General features: G+C 54.0%; 1 protein-coding gene across 1 annotated transcript in view; it reads right to left on the bottom strand.

Moving 5' to 3' along the window:
* Positions 1-8,051: 8,051 nt before the first annotated feature.
* The window catches only part of PSMG1 (proteasome assembly chaperone 1), a 28,940-nt gene continuing 16,174 nt past the window's right edge, over positions 8,052-20,817 (bottom strand). Inside the window, exons 5-7 of the mRNA XM_077479892.1 lie at positions 20,543-20,741; positions 11,984-12,120; positions 8,052-8,437 (exon numbers count right to left, since the gene is read on the bottom strand). Coding sequence (XP_077336018.1) covers positions 8,363-8,437; positions 11,984-12,120; positions 20,543-20,741 — 411 coding nt within the window. The 3' untranslated portion in view covers positions 8,052-8,362. The remainder of the gene's footprint in view (positions 8,438-11,983; positions 12,121-20,542; positions 20,742-20,817) is intronic.

Genomic DNA, 20,817 nt, shown 5'->3' with positions numbered 1-20,817 from the left:
AGGTACACAGAACACCCACTGCTTCAGATGCTAACACACTACACGAGGCCGCCTCAATGGCGGCCTTATATAGTGTGGGGCGTGCACTACACAGCCTCAGCTATGATTGGCCACAGGCATCCTGCCTGTGGCCAATCATGGCTCTCCTCGCTGCTGGCGCTGCGATTGGCAAAGCATGCGGGGTCACAGTGCATGCTTGGCCAATCATGAGCCAGCAATGCACTGCGCCATCGCAGTGCATTGTGGGCCGTGCGCGCCACACGAATTTTGACGCGAACGGACCAAGAGTTCGGATTTCGTCGAACGGGCGAACAGCCAACGTTCGACTCGAACACGAAGCTCATCCCTAATGTTTACATATGTGTGGTGCTTTTATAGAATTTCATTATAATTTGTGTTGCAATGACAATAACGTGTTTATCTTATCTTATATGAGTTTTGCCGATTGGGAAGCTCAAGCTCAGACTCTGCAGGAGGTGTGTTGGACCACTGCAGAGAGACAGCTGCTTCCACCCAGAGCTTCCCTCCACCATGCTGGCGGCGGATAGGCTTTTCTACTCAGACTGTGGCTGCTTCTTCTTTTACTGGCTGGACTTTTTAATACAAAGGACAGGGTTGCTTTAAGGTGTATTTCCACCTTTGCAATCAAATTTGAGAAACCTCCACTATATGTTCCTTATGTGGTCCCATTCAGACAGCATACCTGAAAATAATTTTTTTAAAAATCCAAATTTTTTAATTGTTTCTTGGGAGAGGATCTAAAACGAAGACTCTATGGGTAGCTTGTATTGTTCAGAATACCTTGTAATGCTTATATTTAAGACAAACTGCAGTCTGCTCACATAATTTGTAAAAAAAAAAAAAAAACTCCCTCCAACCACATTGCATATTATTTTATATATACTGTACTTGCCAAAAATGCTGCAGAAATCTCCCTCCACTGAGTCTGGCTGCAACCATTTTAACTGTGGGCAGCTGAAGCTGCTGCCTGTTCACTTCCTGGATTTACAGACACACACAGAGGCACACCTACAGCTCTGCAGCTCTCATTGGTCCTCTTATTACTCATTCCCCTTCCCTTCCTAGCAAACTCTCACAAGAGAGAGAGCTGTGCATGATGTCATAAATTACCAGACAAGAAACAGAAAGTGGGCTGTATAAGGTATTTGCTGGCAGAAAAAATATATATTTTACTATCCATATGTAGCGCCGGTACTCCTGAAGAGTGCCCGCTATGTCTGTAAATTTAGTTTTTTCCCAAGACTATAGTTGAGTTTTGGGGTTAATTGCTCTAAATTGTGGTTTTGGCATCAGTTTGGCTGGGCTGTACTAATGTTCTGCCTGGTCATAGGTGCAGTTAACACCTTTGACAGGCATTAGAACGCAGTCTGGTTGGACGCATTGGGTACCAATCTCTCTTTTGGAGCCAATCAGTGGGTGCGTTGTCTCGCTGTGTATTCCAAGAGAGGGTACTTAAGGTGCTGAAGTCACGTGGTTCTGGGTTCCGGGCCAGAAGCTATGTTCTGACTCCATGGTTCTGGTCCTCCTGACCAGCCCCCAAGGGCCCTTGTGGCCTGGGGTGCGGATCCATCTTTTTCCAAGCCTCGGAAATGGATAGTCCGAGGCACAGTAACTGGAAGGAGGATTCTAAAGTGGTCCGGTGCCGTTTCGGGTTTTGGAGAGGCCCAACAACTCTATATGTGACCAGGGGAGGACTCTTCAGAAGAGGGCCACGCACAAGGCTGGCTGCTAAGAGCCTGAATTTTGAGCTGCATGGACAAATTGAATCAAAATTTCTTATGGTATCGCCGGACCGACTGCAAGAAAGCTCCTATTCCTATCCTGTTACAACTAAGTTTCTGTGAGAGACTTTTTGTGTTCATCTAAAAGTTTGCAACCAAGTCTGAGACAGAGACTTTGCTAAGTTTGATTCAAGTGTCGGCTGCTAAGTCAGTTATTTACGAAAGGCAAATCCACTTTGCACTGCAAGTGCACTTGGAAGTGCAGTCACACTGAATCTGAGGGGTAGATCTGAAAATGAGGGGAAGCTCTGCTGATATTATCATCCAATCATGTGCAAGCTAAAATGCTGTTTTTTTTATTTTCTTTGCATGTCCCCCTCGGATTTACAGCGACTTTACTTCCAAGTGCAGTGCAAAGTGGATTTTCCTTTAGTAAATATCCCCCTAGATACCAACCAAGCCTTGAGATCTTTTGTTAGAACAGACAGCGCACATCTAGTTTACAACTTATTTCTACTGATCACAGTTGCAATGCTTTGCAGGTTCATTTGCAAAAAAAAAAATAAAAAAATAAAAACAATAAATGCACATTTTCTTCCGCAAATATATTTGCATTTAATGTTTTTTTTTTTTTTTTTTGCAAAAGGTGGACTTGGCCTTTAACACTCGCAGTGAGGGAGCATTCCCTTTTGCCGGGGAGAACTTTACGTTTTTTCTGGAGTTCAGCTTTACGTAAACCAGTTCTAATGATGCTACAATTGTCGTCCTTGAGGCAGGACAGCGATCAAAGCACTCGATCAGTTCTCAGTCTCTGTCCTCTTAGCATTGGGTCATTCATTTTTCACTCTCGTGGAAGAATAAATAAGATCATGTCCTGTCCATGTGCTGTGCGGTTCATTCTGAGGACCTCATTTCACTGTCAATAGGCTCCATAAGGGCTCTTCATATTGGAAGCTAATTACTGTTCCGGAGTCTTGACCTGAATGTAGCGGAGCTGTGCCATGTACAAACCAACATCGCCATCTAATGTCTTCGTAGAGAATAGCAACCCAAACCTCTCCAGGAACATCCATGAGGATCAGATGCATCTAGGTCAGAGCTGCTCAACCTTTCTTCATTTACAGATCCCGTTCAGAGTATGCAAAATCTTGAGGAACGCCAGTCTAAAATGGGGTAATTTATCACATCTGAAGCCCCTACCTCATTTCCCCCCACTCCCCCTTTCAGATCAGAGTCCGCAATCACCCCTTCCAGAGTCCTCCCCCCCCCCACCACCACTTTTGTTCACATCAGAATCCTCATCCCCTCCCTCCTCACATCAGAGTCCTCAGCCCACCCACCTCCTTCTTCATCCGGGGGCCGGATGTGGCCCTTTGCTTGCCTTTATCTGCCCTTTGAGGCACTCTTCCTTCCACTGAGACAAGATGCTATTCCTCCCACAGACACCAACATAATCCCTGCTGCCAACATCAACAATGGGGCACTATTTCTACCACTGGTGCCAACAGTGGTGTACTTTTCCTCCCAATAACACTCACAATGGGGCACCATTCTTTAAACGGATACCAATGACGGGGCACGATTTCTCCCACTGACACCAATGGCGGGGCACAATTTCTCCCACTGACACCAATGGCGGGGCACAATTTCTCCCACTGACACCAATGGCGGGGCACAATTTCTCCCACTGACACCAATGGCGGGGCACAATTTCTCCCACTGACACCAATGGCGGGGCACAATTTCTCCCACTGACACCAATGGCGGGGCACAATTTCTCCCACTGACACCAATGGCGGGGCACAATTTCTCCCACTGACACCAATGGCGGGGCACAATTTCTCCCACTGACACCAATGGCGGGGCACAATTTCTCCCACTGACACCAATGGCGGGGCACAATTTCTCCCACTGACACCAATGGCGGGGCACAATTTCTCCCACTGACACCAATGGCGGGGCACAATTTCTCCCACTGACACCAATGGCGGGGCACAATTTCTCCCACTGACACCAATGGCGGGGCACAATTTCTCCCACTGACACCAATGGCGGGGCACAATTTCTCCCACTGACACCAATGGCGGGGCAGGATTTCTCCCACGGACACCAATGATGGGACAGGATTTCTCCCACGGACACCAATGATGGGACACTATTCATTCCACTGACACCAATCGCGGGGCACTATTCCTCCCACTGACACCAATCACAGGGCACTATTCCTCCCACTGACACCAATCATGGGGCACTATTCCTCCCACTGACACCAATCATGGGGCACTATTCCTCCCACTGACACCAATCATGGGGCACTACTCCTCAAACTGATACCAATGATGGGACAGGATTCCTTCCAACAGACACCAATAATGAGGTACTATTTCTGCCCCTGACACCAATGATGGGGCACAATCTCTTCCACTGACACCAAAGATGGGGCACTATTTCTCCAACTGACACCAACAGTGCGGCACTATTCCTCCCACTGACATCAACAATGGGGTACTATTCTTCCCACTGACACCAATGATAGGGCACTAATTTCCCCACCCGCCAGAACCAAAGATGTATTATTTACTTCCACTGACACTAGGACAATTTCTACCCCCACTGGCCTCAGTCCAGCCCCATAAAGTCTGAAGGACAGTAAACTGACCCTTTGTTAAAGTTTGGAGACCTCTATTCTAAACCAAAATTCTAAAATCCTTGGGGGAACAAGTAGGGGGTTGGGGGAACAAGACAGCAAATGTCCTTTATAAACATGATGATTGGAATATTGGTCACTTCCAATGTATAAACGTGCCTCTTATGCCGCGTATACATGACTGGACTTTGTCAGAAAAGGTCAGACGGAATCATTCCGTCGGATATTCCGATCGTGTGTGGGCTTCATCTGACTTTTTTCTTCAAAAATTCTGACGGACCTAGAAATAGAACATGTTTGAAATCTGCCCGACGGAATCAATTTCTATTGGGAAAATCGTTCGTCTGTATGCTATTCCGACGGACTTCCTTTTTCTAGTCCCGTCGTACGTCATTGCGTTCAAAACTAACAGACTTTGGTCCGTTCATGTGTGGGCAAGTACGTACGGTCGGAAGTCCGTCAGGGAAACCGTTGGACTTTTTCTGCCAGAAAGTCCTGTCATGTGTACCCGGCTTTAGTTGAACTCGTTTTTGAGAAGTGAATGTAATGTGGAAGAAATACTTGAAACTATTTTTTTTTTTCTTGTCTCTTGGGGACTCGATTAGTGAGATCTCGGAATCTGCACACCTGTTGTACCCAATATTAGGGGTTCCCACCATCCCTGCTGGATTTTTATTCATTGTATATTATGGAGGACGCAACAAGCAAAGTTTGAAAAAGTTGGACAGGAACAGAGTTGTGAATTATGGCAAGGAGATTTCACTATATAAGAAGCCAGGGGCTGACTCGGCCCTTCTAGACACCTTCTGCAACTGAAATATTGCATTTGGGTGGAGTGGACTTTTAAAAAATACACTCACCTTCTTTAAGCTTAAAGTGGGTCTGTCACCATAGAAGAGCACCTATACTTACCTTTCCAGCTGTCCCTGCAGGAATACCCCACTTTCAGGTGTTAGCATTTGCTCCCACCCTGCACATTGTAGTTCCTTCCCCCTGGCTGCTAGGTCCTGTACTACCAAACTGGTGAGTGGTTGGGAAGAACAGGTATTGAACACACCTGTAAGTGTGGTGTACCCAGGGCTGGTGCAAGGATTTTTGACACCCTAGGAGAAACCTCATATTGCTGCCTTCCCATTGGCTCCACCCCCTTTTCCCTGCCCATGTAAACCTCACCTTTTTAATGAAGCACCCATCAAATGCAGACCACATCAAATGCAGCCTCGCCAGCGCCCAGCAAATGCAGCCTCGCCAGCGCCCAGCAAATGCAGCCTCGCCCGCGCCCAGCAAATGCAGCCTCGCCCGCGCCCAGCAAATGCAGCCTCGCCCGCGCCCAGCAAATGCAGCCTCGCCCGCGCCCAGCAAATGCAGCCTCGCCCGCGCCCAGCAAATGCAGCCTCGCCCGCGCCCAGCAAATGCAGCCTCGCCCGCGCCCAGCAAATGCAGCCTCGCCCGCGCCCAGCAAATGCAGCCTCGCCCGCGCCCAGCAAATGCAGCCTCGCCCGCGCCCAGCAAATGCAGCCTCGCCCGCGCCCAGCAAATGCAGCCTCGCCCGCGCCCAGCAAATGCAGCCTCGCCCGCGCCCAGCAAATGCAGCCTCGCCCGCGCCCAGCAAATGCAGCCTCGCCCGCGCCCAGCAAATGCAGCCTCGCCCGCGCCCAGCAAATGCAGCCTCGCCCGCGCCCATCAAATGCAGCCTCGCCCGCGCCCATCAAATGCAGCCTCGCCCGCGCCCATCAAATGCAGCCTCGCCCGCGCCCATCAAATGCAGCCTCGCCCGCGCCCATCAAATGCAGCCTCGCCCGCGCCCATCAAATGCAGCCTCGCCCGCGCCCATCAAATGCAGCCTCGCCAGCGCCCATCAAATGCAGCCTCGCCAGCGCCCATCAAATGCAGCCTCGCCAGCGCCCATCAAATGCAGCCTCACCAGCACCTATATATATATATATATATATATATATATATATATATATATATATTTATTTATTTACATACACACATATAGATAGAGAGTAGAGATAGATGTAGAGAGTAGAGATAGAGATAGATACAGAGTAGAGATAGATAGCAGAGATAGAGATTATATATATATATATATATATATATATATATATATATATATATATATATATATATATATATATATATATATATATAATCTCTATCTCTATACACACACACACACACACACACACACACGTGATCCAGGTTACAATTGCCACCCTGAAGCAGTAAAACTGCTATAGGGTTGTCAGCAGTTGGGTAAAGCTGATGCACGATGGTATCTGATTGGTTGCCGTGTGTTACTGCACCTTGTACATCATCAATGCTGGCCCAGGAAACTCAAAGGAGGAACCCCTGACGGCTGAAACAAGAGACAGACCAAATGCTTATAACAAGAAAAATAACTTTTATTATCAGACAATTACTATAGAAACAAAATATAAAACCTAAGGGCAGCCTGCAGGGGGCACTTCAACTGATGATCCCTTAAAATATAAAAATACGCTGCACTCTAAAGTGACTATGTACTGACAAAATAACGATCAACATACCAAAGGCTGTAGAGCAGATACCATGAAGTAAGACCCCTTTCACACTGGGGCGTTTTTCATGCGCTTTAGCGTTAAAAAAAGCGCCTGAAAGAAGCCGCAACTGCAATCCCAATGTAAAAGCCCGAGTGCTTTCACACCGAGATTCCTTTCACACTGGGATGTTTTTCAGGTGCTTTAGCGTTAAAAAAAGCGCCTGAAAGAAGCTGCAACTGCAATCCCAATGTAAAAGCCCGAGTGCTTTTACACTGAGGCGCTGCGCTGGCAGGGCGTCAAAAAAAGTCCTGCAAGCAGCTTCTTTGCAGCGCTTTTGGAGCGGTGAATACATCGCTCCTAAAGCGCCCCCTCCCATTGAAATCAATGGGAAGCGCCTGTAAAACGCTATTGGCAGCAGCGTTTTGTGGGCGCTTTTAACCCTTTATTTGGCCACTGGCAGGGGGTTAAAAACGCCCCAATAACGCTAGAAAAACGCTGGTAAAGCGCTGCTAGTTTAAGCAGCGCTTTACAAGCATTTTTCGGGCACTGACATTGTGAAAGGGCTCTTAAAGCACTTGGGCTTTCACATTGGGACTGCAGATGAGGCTTCTTTCAAGCGCTTTCCAGGTGCTTTTTTTAACGCTAAAGCGCCGGGAAAAACGCCCCAGTGTGAAAGGGGTCTTAAAGACGGGTAAAGGCAAGATGGGGCCCCTGGGAAGGTAGCAGGTTTGATCCCCCATCCCTTCTATTGACATTGATAAAGATTTCAATAGGCTTAAAGTCCCCCCCCCCCCCCCCCTAATCTGTATCGTCTGCATTGGGATGGCCCAACTGCCTAGAAGTAGGTCCCCCCCCCCCCCCCCCCTGCAATAAACACAGTTTTGACCAATTGCATTATGCCCTAGTTTGATGCAGGAGCATAAGGGTTGTGGCTGAACCCTCTGGCCCACTTTCCAGGGACGCTCACTGGATGATCCAGTTCTGTAGGAGGTGCCTGAACCTACATTATATTACCAATATGGCCCCCCAACCATAATGTATTCACATGCCAATATAATTTTTCTAAAAGTGGATATTTCCATAGGACTAGGCATGCCCCCATCACATGACAGGGCTTGGTGATCAGTCACATGGCAATGCAGGAGTACTGGGTGTTTAATATACATCAGCAGCAATACAAGACAGTGGGAAGGTTGAAGCAGACACCCCCTGGTGGTCGTTCTGCGTTACACACTCAAGCATCTGTCAGTACATAGTAACTTTGAGTTACACGGTTGTCTTTCACCTTTCATATATTGATCCAACAGTGTGAAAAAAACAAAACAAAAAAAACAGCCTCATCTATGGTGTCTTCTACCAACACTATAGCAAGTCAGGACATTCCTGAACTACACGTCCCATCATGCCCCATGCCAGTAGCAGCCAATGATGTACAGCAGCAGACAATTCTATATGTACAGGTTGCTCTGAACTTCAGTAGTTCTCACCGTCTTCTTCAGAGTTTCTGCAATGTGCTCTGATTTCTGGGGGGAAAAAAAATATAACAGATGTAAGACATTGCTATTTAGAGCTGTTCTGCAAAGAGGACAAATAGATTTCCTTCACATATGTACCATCATTTCCCGGAGAAAACACTGCCCTGGGCTCCCTCCAGTGCTGCCATAACCAAAAGCCTAAGTGAAGGGGTATGTTACTATTAGGCGTCTTTGGGCAAGGACCCCGACACAGAACCCCTCACAAGGTGCATTAGAAGCTGCAGAAAGGCTCCTGGTCTTTCCCACAGTGCTAAGCACTTCTGCCTTGCAGCACTGGGATCCTTGGCTTAAATCCCAACCAGGACACACTCTGCATGGAGTTTGCATGTTCTCCTTGTGTGGTCATCCATTAGGTAGAGTTTCCTCCCACACACACACACGTGTGTGCATGTGAGATAGGTACCTTAGATTGTAAGCTCCTTGATGGACTGATGTGTTAAAGTGGTTCTAAAGCTTTAAAGTGATTGTAAAGTCTTGTTTTTTTATTAAATACAACAAACATGTTATACTTACCTGCGCTGTACAGTTGGTTTTGCACAGAGCAGCCCCGACCCCCCTCTTCTTGGGTCCCTCTTCGCTGCTCCTGGCCCTTCACTCCTGTTGAATGCCCCCACAGCAAGCAGCTTGCTATGGGGGCACCGGGCCAAGTCACAGCTCTGTGTGCCCATTCAGACACGGAGCTGAGGTCAGGCCACACCCCCTTTCTAGTATTGGCTGACTGACTTTGATCGACAGCAGCAGAAGCCACTGGTGCCGTGATATCAGCCAATGAGGAGGGGCATCGCAGATGGCCGAGACATTTCTACAACATCGCTGGAGCTAGAGGGACCTCAGGCAAGTATTAGGGGGGCTGCGGCACACAGAAGGCTTTTTATCTTAATGACAGTCAGATGGAAACAGACAGGCGGTCCGTTTGCATTCCCAGAGGAGAACAGGCTGTGTCCATGTCCGCTCTGACACAGACCTGTCATCCACCTGCTCGGCAGGGACCAGCGGAGAGATGAGCTGGCAAATCCGCTTAATGGAGTCTGCGCCATCTGAAAGAGGTCTAAAGCTTCTTTTTTTTATTGAAATCGTGTTTTACTTACCTGCTCTGTGCAATAGTATTGAACAGAGAAGCCCAGATCTGGGGTCTTCTGGGGTCCCCTGCCGGTGTTCCTGGCTCCTATACTTTGGCGGGTGCCCCCAGAGAATGCCGCTTTCTATGGGGGCACGCATGCGTGCTTGCTCCTGAGCAGTTTGGTCTGCGCCTATTAAAACAGACCGGGCGGCTCGGCCCCACCCCCTCACCATAGGATTTGATTGACAGCAGTGGGAGCCAATGGTCCAGTGAAGAGGGGGACAGTGGCAAGAGCTGCTGCCCTTGTGCACATCACTGGATCAGAATGGGCTCAGGTGGAGGGGATCCTGCAGCACAGAAGTTTTTTTTTTTTTTTTTTTTTACCTTAATGCATAGCGTGCATTTTAGGTTAAAAAAACCTGTGATTGTAAAGGCCAAAAGGTTTTTATCTTAATGCATTCTATGCATTAAGATTAAAAAACCTTCTGCGTACAGCAGCCCCCCTCATACTTACCTGAACCCATCTAGATCCAGCAATGTTGCAGTAGTGTCTCGGCTGCCCAGGACTCCCCTCCTCATTGGCTGGGACAGCAGCGTGGCGCCATTGGCTCCTGCTGCTGTCAAAGTCAGTCAGCCAATAAGCAGAGAAAGGGGGCAGGGCGGCAGCTCTATGTCTAAATGGACAGACGGAGCTGAAGCTCGGCTCGGGCTGCTTGCTGTGGGGGGCAATCAAGAGGAGGGAGGGGACAGGAGAGCCGAAGAGGAACACGAGAAGAGGAGGATCAGGGCTGCTCCGTGCAAAACCAACTGCACAGAGCAGGCAAGTATAACATTTTGATATTTTTAACAAAAACAAAAAAAACTGACGTATCACTTTAAGGGCTTGTTCACACTTTGAAAATAAGGACGCTTATCAAACGCTCCTTTAGTGCACGTTGATAAGCTTTTAAATAGCATTAAAACGCTCCCCCCAAATACCCTATGTATATTTGTGGCGCAGTTGACAGTTTGTGGCGCTTTGGGCTTGCCGCACCACAAACTCCTACAATAGCTGGTTGCTAAGAAGTGGACCAGGAAGCCGGACGCTGTGTCCTTAACAACCGATGAGTCATCAGCTGTCAGCGGGTTCCCCACTGACAGCCAAAGTGGAATAAAAAAAAAAAAAAAGGCGTGAGGTTTCCTCCCTTACAAGGGGGCCCCCAGATCCCAGGCTCCCTCCTATGTAAATGAGTATGGGGTGAATTGTACCCCTACTCATTCACCCAAAAAAAGAAGTGCAGTGTTACAAAAAACAAAGAAACAGTTTTTGACAAGTTTATTAATTGAAGAATGTCCCCTTTCGTAGCGCCGAGTCTTCTTTCTCCAATCTTCTCCCTTCGCCATTGTCATCTTCTTTTTCTGCCGTAACCACCAACCCGCTCTTGCCAGCTAAGAGCTAAACTGTCTGCCAGTTCTTATACAACTATGGGACAGTCCGGTGGCGTCACCCAGGAACCTGTACCAGGCAGTGATTCATTGGTTGTTAAAGCAGAAGTCTGCCCACCGCTGCAAAAATTAAAAGCCAGCAGCTGCACATACTGCACCTACTGACTTTTAATAATAGGACACTTACCTGTCCTGGAGTCCAGCGATGTCGGTACCGCAGCTGATGTTTCCATCGTCTCTCGGGTGCATGCCGCCTCCATTGCGATTATGGGAACCCGGCAGTGAAGCCGGAACTCTACTGCGCATGCGTGAGGCTCCACTCCTCTCTCCTACTAGCCCGGTGGCCAGGGGAAGGAGAAGGGAGCCCGGGCGGTGGCGTCAATACCCACGGCTCAGGCTCCCGGAAGTGGGAACAGGATACCTGTTACCTGATACCAAAATGTGGCACCTAAGGGGGAAAGGAGTACAACGAGCGGAAGTTCCACTTTCTGATGGAACTCCACTTTAAGGCCGTCTTCCTGGCTCGCTCCTTAATCAGCTAAAATTCTCATTTTACTAATATGCCGCAATTGCGCCACAAACATATGCCAGTGTGATTGCGGCGCGTTACCATAGACTTGAATGACTCGACATGAGACATCAATTTTGAAGGGAAGCCACGCGACTGCTTCAAGTTTTTATAATGTGAACAGCACTGTGTGCTGTCAATTGTATCATATGCATAGGAGTTTTAAGGGGCATTTTTAACGCCCCTCGAACGCCTGCTTTTAATGCCAGTGCCCAACTCTGATCATGGCAAAAAGAGAATGAGCCGTCCATTCTGCATCAAAAGCAAAGGCCCTGAGAGGTACCAGCGGCGCCAATTCTTTATCTGCTGTTAAAGGGGAATCCCTCTGGATGAACAATTGTCTTCAGCAGAGATCAGCACTGCAGGGATCACACAGAAGCGATTTCAGCAGTAAAAGGTAAGTAGTTCAGCCCTTCCCCGGATCTTTAACCACCTACCCAAGCAAGACTTATCTGTAGACATGCAGATGTTGAAAGCTTACCGCAGCCAGCAGGCTCATGCTCTGACAGGACAGGACTGGGCGGAAAGCCTCGATGGTGATGGAGTCCAGTTTGGTGATGTCGGTGTAGCACTGGTAATAGACGGCGGGGATCCCCCACACCTGACAGTGCGCCATCACTGCAAGAAGAAAAATAATCACCTGTATGAAAGCACTAGTACAGCTTTCTCCAAATTCTAGCATAACAGTTATTGGAACAATAAAGGAAGCAGAAGACATTTCAACCATTGTAAGAAAAAAAATATGTGCCAAGGAACCTTTCTGTTTGTTGCAATCAAAAGCCTTCCAACTGCCATTTGTTGAGTGCTGAGCTAAAACTGAAAAAGGATTGTGAATGATCACTATGGACAGTAGCAGGGGTAGTCTGTGCACTGTGGGTGCCCCCCCCCCCATCCATGTGCCCAGGCCCCTTTCAGGACGCTGGACGCATGGATTCCTATGGTGGGGGTGGGAGGGGGTGGTACTTTTTGAAGCACCTGATTAGAGCTCTAATAGGCTTCAAAATAGGGTGGGCTTGGGGCGCAGAGGGAACGCCCTGATCCCACCCAATTGTGCGAAGACAGCGAATAAATTTTCGCTATTTTCACACTAACCTTCCTCCCTGCCAATCAGGAGGCAGGACGTCAGACCCGTTTCCCGATTGGCCAAAGGTTAGGCAGAGGAGTGGACTCAGCGGAGGAGAGACACGCTGGAGCAGAGGTCGCCACCGCTCTGGTGCACTCACTGCACTGAGAGGAGCTGCTGCCTGGCGGTAAGTACCAGGGGGGTCTGTCAGAGCCGCACGCGGGGGGGGCCCTGCGAGCGGGGGATCTTTGGACACAGTGGCTGCATATGACGGGTACAAGTGGCTGCATATGATGGGCACAGTGAGGCTAGGGTTGTCACCTGTCCGGTTTTGACCCAGACAGTCCAGGTTTGGACACATGTGCCCAGTTTTCAAGCCGCCTGAAACCCGGGCACATATAGCATCAGTTTAAATTTGATCGGCGCATCCCGAATCCCGCGCCCGCCATCAGTATTAAACATTTATTACTGCCTGTGCGCTCTGCCTCCGAGCCGAGCTCAGCATTGGGCAGCAGGCGTACCTATTCAGCCTGTGATTGGCTGAATAGGTCATGTGCGGGCGGCGGAAACGAGGATCTCTGATTGGCCGGTAGACCTGGTCACCTGTGGAGGTGGGGCGGGACTGTGGGTGATTGTGGCCGCCCAAAGTCCCGCCTCCTTACCTAGCGTGTGCTGTGCTGTGTCCCCTCAAGACCTCAATGAGTGAGGTACCTTTCTTCTTAACCCCCTCTGTAAGCCACTCCCCATCTGTAAGCCACTCCCCCCCGTCAGCTCCCCCCCCCCCCCCCGTCAGCTACCCCCCGTCAGCTACCCCTCCCCCCGTCAGCTACCCCTCCCCCCCGTCAGCTACCCCCCCATCAGTTACCCCCCGTCAGTTACCCCCCCCGTCAGTTACCCCCCCTCCTCTGTCAGTTACCCCCCCTCCTCTGTCAGTTACCCCCCCCTCCTCTGTCAGTTACCCCTGTCAGCTGCTCCCCTCCTCTGTCAGTTACCCCCCTCCTCCCTCCCCTGTCAGCTGCTCCCCCCCCGTCAGCTGCTCCCCTCCGTGTGCCCCCCCCCCTCCGTCAGCTCCCCTCCCCTCCTCTGTCAGCTCCCCTCCCCTCCTCTGTCAGCTCCCCTCCCCTCCTCTGTCAGCTCCCCTCCCCTCCCTCCCTCAGTTACCCCCCCTCTCCTGTCAGTTACCCCCCCTCTCCTGTCAGTTACCCCCCCTCCTCTGTCAGTTACCCCCCCTCCTCTGTCAGTTACCCCCCTCCTCTGTCAGTTTACCCCCCTCCGTCAGTTTACCCCCCTCCGTCAGTTTACCCCCCCTCCGTCAGTTACCCCCCCCCCCTCCGTCAGTTACCCCCCCTCCGTCAGCTCCCCTCCCCAGTCAGGAACCCCCCTCTTTCAGCTGCTCCCCTCCCCTGTCAGGTACCCCCCCTCTGTCAGCTACCACCCTCTGTCAGTTACCCCCCTCTATCAGCTCCCCTCCCCAGTCAACTAACCCCCCCCTCATTCAGCTATTCTCCCTTCCCCTGTCAGCTACTCCCCCCCGGTCAACTACCCCCCCTTATTCAGCTATTCCCCCCTCTGTCAGCTATTCTGCATTTGCTCCCCGCCGTCAGTTACCCCCTCTCTGTCAGTTACCCACTCTGTCAATCACCCCTCCTCTGTCAGTCACCCCCCTCTGTCAGCTACCCTCCCGTCAACTACCCCCCCTCTGTCAGCTCCCCTCCCCTGCTGTCAGTTTCCCCCCCAGTCAGTTCCCCTCTCCAGCCAACTACCCCCCTCATTCAGCTACTCCCCCCCTCCCTCCCTCAGTTACCCCCCCTCCTCTGTCAGTTACCCCCCTCCTCTGTCAGTTACCCCCCCTCCTCTGTCAGTTACCCCCCCCCTCCTCTGTCAGTTACCCCCCCCTCCTCTGTCAGTTTACCCCCCCTCCTCTGTCAGGTTACCCCCCCGTCATTTACCCCCCCTCCGTCAGTTACCCCCCCCTCCGTCAGTTACCCCCCCTCCGTCAGCTCCCCTCCCCAGTCAGGAACCCCCCTCTTTCAGCTGCTCCCCTCCCCTGTCAGGTACCCCCCCTCTGTCAGTTACCCCCCCTCTATCAGCTCCCCTCCCCAGTCAACTAACCCCCCCCTCATTCAGCTATTCTCCCTTCCCCTGTCAGCTACTCCCCCCCGGTCAACTACCCCCCCTTATTCAGCTATTCCCCCCCTCTGTCAGCTATTCTGCATTTGCTCCCCCCGTCAGTTACCCCCTCTCTGTCAGTCACCCCCCTCTGTCAGCTACCCTCCCGTCAACTACCCCCCCTCTGTCAGCTCCCCCTCCCCTGCTGTCAGTTCCCCCCCCCAGTCAGTTCCCCTCTCCAGCCAACTACCCCCCTCATTCAGCTACTCCCCCCCTCTGTCAGAACCCCCCCGTCAGCTCCCCTCCCCAGTCACCTACCCCCCCTATTCAGCTATTTTCCACCCTCATTCAGCTCCCTCTGTCAGCTGCTACACCCCCCCCCCCGCGTCAGCTACCACCCGCCCCCCGCGTCAGCTACCACCCGCCCCCCGCGTCAGCTACCAACCCCCGTCAGCTACCAACCCCCGTCAGCTACCACCCGCCCCCCGCTAACAACCCCCCCGTCAGCTACCACCCCCCCAGCTACCACCCGCCCCCCGCTACCACCCCCCCGTCCGTCAGCTACCACCCCCCCCCCATCCGTCAGCTACCAGCCCCCCCCCCCGTCCGTCAGCTACCACCCCCCCCCCCGTCCGTCAGCTACCACCCCCCCCCCGTCCGTCAGCTACCACCCGCTAACAACCCCCCCGTCAGCTACCACCCCCGCTAACAACCCCCCCGTCAGCTACCACCCCCCGTCCGTCAGCTACCACCCCCCCGTCAGCTCTCTGCCAGCTACTCTCCCTCCCTCTGTCAGCTACTCCCCCTCGTCAGCTCCCCTCCCCTGTCAGCTCCCCTCCCCTGTCAGTTACCCACCCTTTGTCAGCTCCCCCCGTCAGCAACCCCCCCCCCCGTCAGCTACTCCCCCCTGCTGTCAGCTATTCCCCCCCCCCGCTGTCAGCTATTCCCCCCCCCCCCGCTGTCAGCTATTCCCCCCCCCCCCGCTGTCAGCTATTCCCCCCCCCCCCGCTGTCAGCTATTCCCCCCCCGCTGTCAGCTATTCCCCCCCCCCCCATCTGTCAGCTATTCCCCCCCCCCCCCCCATCTGTCAGCTATTCCCCCCCCCCCCCCCATCTGTCAGCTATTCCCCCCCCCCATCTGTCAGCTATTCCCCCCCCCCCATCTGTCAGCTATTCCCCCCCCATCTGTCAGCTATTCCCCCCCCCTCTGTCATTCCCCCCTCTGTCAGCTATTCCTCCCCCCCCCTCTGTCAGCTATTCCCCCCCCCCCCTCTGTCAGCTATTCCCCCCCCCCCCCTCTGTCAGCTATTCCCCCCCCCCTCTGTCAGCTATTCCCCCCCCCTCTGTCAGCTATTCCCCCCTCCTCTGTCAGCTATTTCCCCCCCCCCCTCTGTCAGCTATTCCCCCCCCCTGTCAGCTCCCCTCTGTCAGCTGCTACCCCCCCCCCCCCCCGTCAGCTACCACCCCCCGTCAGCTACTCCCGCTCTCTCTGCCAGCTACTCCCCCTCCATCTGTCAGCTTCCATCCTCTGTCAGCTACCCCCCCTCTCTGTCAGCTACCCCCCCCCTCTGTCAGCTTCCATCCCCTGTCAGTTACCCCCCCTCTGTCAGCTCCCCTCCCCTGTCAGTTACCCACCCTTTGTCAGCTCCCCCCATCAGCAACTTCCCCCCCATCTGTCAGCTACCCCCCCCTCTGTCAGCTACCCCCCCCCCCTCTGTCAGCTTCCATCCCCTGTCAGTTACCCCCCTCTGTCAGCTCCCCTCCCCTGTCAGTTACCCACCCTTTGTCAGCTCCCCCCATCAGCAACTTCCCCCCCATCTGTCAGCTACCCCCTCCCTCTGTCAGCTTCCATCCCCTGTCAGTTACCCTCCCTCTGTCAGCTCCCCTACCCTGTCAGTTACCCACCCTTTGTCAGCTCCCCCCGTCAGCAACTTCCCCCCATCTGTCAGCTACTCCCCCCTACTCTTCCCCCCCCGTCAGCTACTCTCCCCCCCGTCAGCTACCCTCCCCCCCCGTCAGCTCCCCTCCCCCCCCGTCAGCTACTCCCCCCCCCGTCAGCTACTCTCCTCCCCCCCGTCAGCTACTCTCTCCCCCCCTTCTGCTACTCTCTCCCCCCCCTTCTGCTACTCTCCCCCCCCCCCGTCAGCTACTCTCCCCCCCCCGTCAGCTACTCCCCCCCCCGTCAGCTACTCTCCCCCCCCCCCGTCAGCTACTCTCCCCCCCCGTCAGCTACTCCCCCCCCCCCGTCAGCTACCCTCCCCCCCGTCAGCTTCCATCCCTTGTCAGGTACCCCCCCCTGTCAGCTACCCTCCCAGCTACCCTCCCCCCCCCGTCAGCTACCCTCCCCCCCCCGTCAGCTACCCTCCCCCCGTCAGCTACCCTCCCCCCCGTCAGCTACTCTCCCCCCCGTCAGCTACTCTCCCCCCCCCCGTCAGCTACCCTCCCCCCCCCCCCCCCCCGTCAGCTTCCATCCCTTGTCAGCTACTCTCCCCCCCGTCAGCTACTCTCCCCCCGTCAGCTACTCTTCCCCCCCCCCCCCGTCAGCTACTCTTCCCCCCCCCCGTCAGCTACTCTTCCCCCCGTCAGCTACTCTCCCCCCCCCCCGTCAGCTACTCTCCCCCCCCCCCGTCAGCTACTCTCCCCCCCCCCCCGTCAGCTACTCTCCCCCCCCCCCGTCTGCTACTCCCCCCCCCCCCGTCTGCTACTCCCCCCCACCCCGTCTGCTACTCCCCCCCCCCCCCGTCTGCTACTCCCCCCCCCCCCCGTCTGCTACTCCCCCCCCCGTCTGCTACTCCCCCCCCCGTCTGCTACTCCCCCCCCCCCCCGTCAGACGGGGGGGGGGAGTAGCTGACGGGGGGGGAGTAGCTGACGGGGGGGGGAGAGTAGCTGACGGGGGGGGGGAGAGTAGCTGACGGGGGGGGAGAGTAGCTGACGGGGGGGGAGAGTAGCTGACGGGGGGGGGGGAGAGTAGCTGACGGGGGGGGGGGGGGGGGGAGTAGCTGACGGGGGGGGGGGGGAAGAGTAGCTGACGGGGGGGGGGGGGGGAGTAGCAGACGGGGGGGGGGGAGTAGCTGCTACTCCCCCCCCCCCGTCAGCTACTCTCCCCCCCCCCCCCCCCCGTCAGCTACTCTCCCCCCCCCCGTCAGCTACTCTCCCCCCCCCGTCAGCTACTCTCCCCCCCCCGTCAGCTACTCTCCCCCCCCCGTCAGCTACTCTCCCCCCCCCCGTCAGCTACTCCCCCCCCCCGTCTGCTACTCTCCCCCCCCCGTCAGCTACTCTCCCCCCCCCCGTCAGCTACTCCCCCCCCCGTCTGCTACTCCCCCCCCCGTCAGCTACTCTCCCCCCCCGTCAGCTACTCTCCCCCCCCCCGTCAGCTACTCTCCCCCCCCCGTCAGCTACTCTCCCCCCCCCCGTCAGCTACTCTCCCCCCCCCCCGTCAGCTACTCTCCCCCCCCGTCTGCTACTCCCCCCCCCGTCTGCTACTCCCCCCCCGTCAGCTACTCTCCCCCCCCGTCAGCTACTCTCCCCCCCCCGTCAGCTACTCTCCCCCCCCCGTCAGCTACTCTCCCCCCCCCCCGTCAGCTACTCTCCCCCCCCCCCCGTCAGCTACTCTCCCCCCCCCCGTCAGCTACTCTCCCCCCCCCCGTCAGCTACTCCCCCCCCCCCCGTCAGCTACTCTCCCCCCCCCCCGTCAGCTACTCTCCCCCCCCCCCCGTCAGCTACTCTCCCCCCCCCCCCGTCAGCTACTCTCCCCCCCCCCCCGTCAGCTACTCTCCCCCCCCCCCGTCAGCTACTCTCCCCCCCGTCAGCTACTCTCCCCCCCGTCAGCTACCCTCCCCCCCCGTCAGCTACCCTCCCCCCCGTCAGCTACCCTCCCCCCCGTCAGCTACCCTCCCCCCCGGTCAGCTACCCTCCCCCCCCGTCAGCTTCCATCCCTTGTCAGTTACCCCCCCTCTGTCAGCTACTCTCCCCCCCCTGTCAGCTACTCTCCCCCCCCTCTGTCAGCTACTCCCCCCCCCCTCTGTCAGCTACTCCCCCGCGTCAGCTTCCATCCTTTGTCAGTTACCCCCCCTCTGTCAGCTACTCTTCCCCCCCCCCCTCTGTCAGCTACTCTCCCCCCCCCTCTGTCAGCTACTCTCCCCCCCCCCTCTGTCAGCTACTCCCCCCCTGTCAGCTACTCCCCCCCCTCTGTCAGCTACTCCCCCGCGTCAGCTTCCATCCCTTGTCAGTTACCGCCCCCGTCAGCTACTCCCCTCTCTGTCATCTATTCCTCCTCTTTGTCAGCTACCCACATCTTTTTACCACCTTTTTCTCTCAACCCTCCTAACCTCTCAGCCCCCTTTTCTCTCTCACCCCACACCCCCAATACACTCCCCCTCTCTCTTCTGCCTCCTCTCCCCCTTACCTCCTCCTCTCACCCTTTCTCACCTCCCTCTCCCACCTCTTCTCCCCCTCAAGAGGCAAGGTCCCCATGATTTCTAACATCGGCCCTGTGAGTGAGTGCACAAGTTTGGATGTATTTTGATTCCTGCCGATGCACTGGGCACAGCGATGCAGCACCTGCCTCTACTTTGCCTACTCTCCAAGCCCCCCCACACAATGGAACGAAAGAAGCAAAATAGCACTACAGTAGAGCAGCTTTGCTCCGCTCCCACACTTCCTGGCTCAAAACAGCTCTCGGTAAGGCAGTCTAATGTAGGTATTTAGGGGCAAGGGACACTTATGGGGGGGGGGGGCGCGGTTCCCTGATCTAATAGTGGTCTAGAATTGGGGTGCCCTCTATGGGGGACCCCTAAATTTTGGAGGGGGTAACGCTGACCCGTATTTTATGAAGGGGGGTGACAATGACCCCTGTGTTATAGGAGGTAACACTGTCCAATAAAGCGTGACGCATTATTGCTCTCCTTAGTGCACCCAAAGGTGTCCCAGGTCTTTACAATGTACATTTACAATGTATATTACAAAAAAAATTTGCCATGCACCGCTAAAGTGTTCGGGGTTTGGCTTGATGAAAAAGTGCCAACCCAAATGAGGCTGCAATTGATGGGAGGGTTCAGTATTTTTTTAGTTTTATTGTTTATTTTTTATTTTGACACTTTCCTTAGAAATTTTTGATCACTTTTATTCCTATTACAAGGAATGGAAACATCCCTTTTAATAGTAATAGGGCATGACAGGTCCTCTTTATGAAGAGATGTAGGGTCTACAAGTCCCCCACATCTCTCCTCTAGGCAGAAAAGACTGAGATAAGAAAGAAAAAAAAAGATCTGCCTTTACAGCCGAGTACACAGCAGTCATCTGCGAGGGCCGGACATGATGTCATAACGTCACGCCCGGGCCTCTGAAGATCATGGAGACTGCCAGGGACCGTCTGGTCTGCGGTATGCTCTATGGTAAACTTCCGCTACTGATGGATTCCTTCTCCAGCTCACCGGTAGAAGCACCGGAGGGTGGCAGGACATCCCCTCCCACCGCCTGTAAGAACAATCAAGCGGCTGAACTGCCTCTATGATTGTTCTTAAGGTGCAGGGAATCCCCTGCTGAAAAGAGCGATAACTGGACTATGCCTGCAGCCGCACCCATCATTCAGATATCTCCACTCAATGTCCAGGACATCATATGACAGCCTTGGGCGGGAAGTGGTAAAAAGGGGCAGGCCAGGGACAGTCCGGCTGGATGATGATGATGATGGACATCCTCCAGCCAGGAAATGAGGCGGGCTCTATGTGACGTGCTGCAGCTTCTAATGCACACTGTGAATTGCTCACAGCGTGCAGTGAAATCAGAGTGAGCTATTTCAAGACAGAGGAGGAGCCTGAACAACTGTGCAAGACTGAAGGTAAGGCTGGAGTTCAGCTTTAATATTTACCAGCGGCAGGGAGCCCATCCACAATATTCGGCTGCTCCAGAGGGTCGCAAGGAGTGCCGTCAGTGTAATGGTTTGTCTTCAGCGCCTTCAGAAATGGGACTGGGAGGTTGAAGGTGGATTCTGGGGTTTTGTAGTCAGACACCGGGCAGGTGGACAGGATAGTCACCTTTAAACTGGATTTCTGTAGACACCCGAGGACCTGTAAGAGGACAAACACCAAAATCAAAGATGACCCTTGGACGGAGTAGTGGTGTGCCGCTCATGCTGGTTGGAGG

Source organism: Lithobates pipiens, unplaced genomic scaffold, assembly GCF_037356315.1.
Source record: "Lithobates pipiens isolate NorthernLeopardFrog02 unplaced genomic scaffold, aLitPip1_a1.2 Scaffold_16, whole genome shotgun sequence".
Taxonomy (NCBI): domain Eukaryota; kingdom Metazoa; phylum Chordata; class Amphibia; order Anura; family Ranidae; genus Lithobates; species Lithobates pipiens.
Note: the sequence above shows the minus strand (reverse complement) of the source record. Positions and strands in the feature narration are given on the sequence as shown.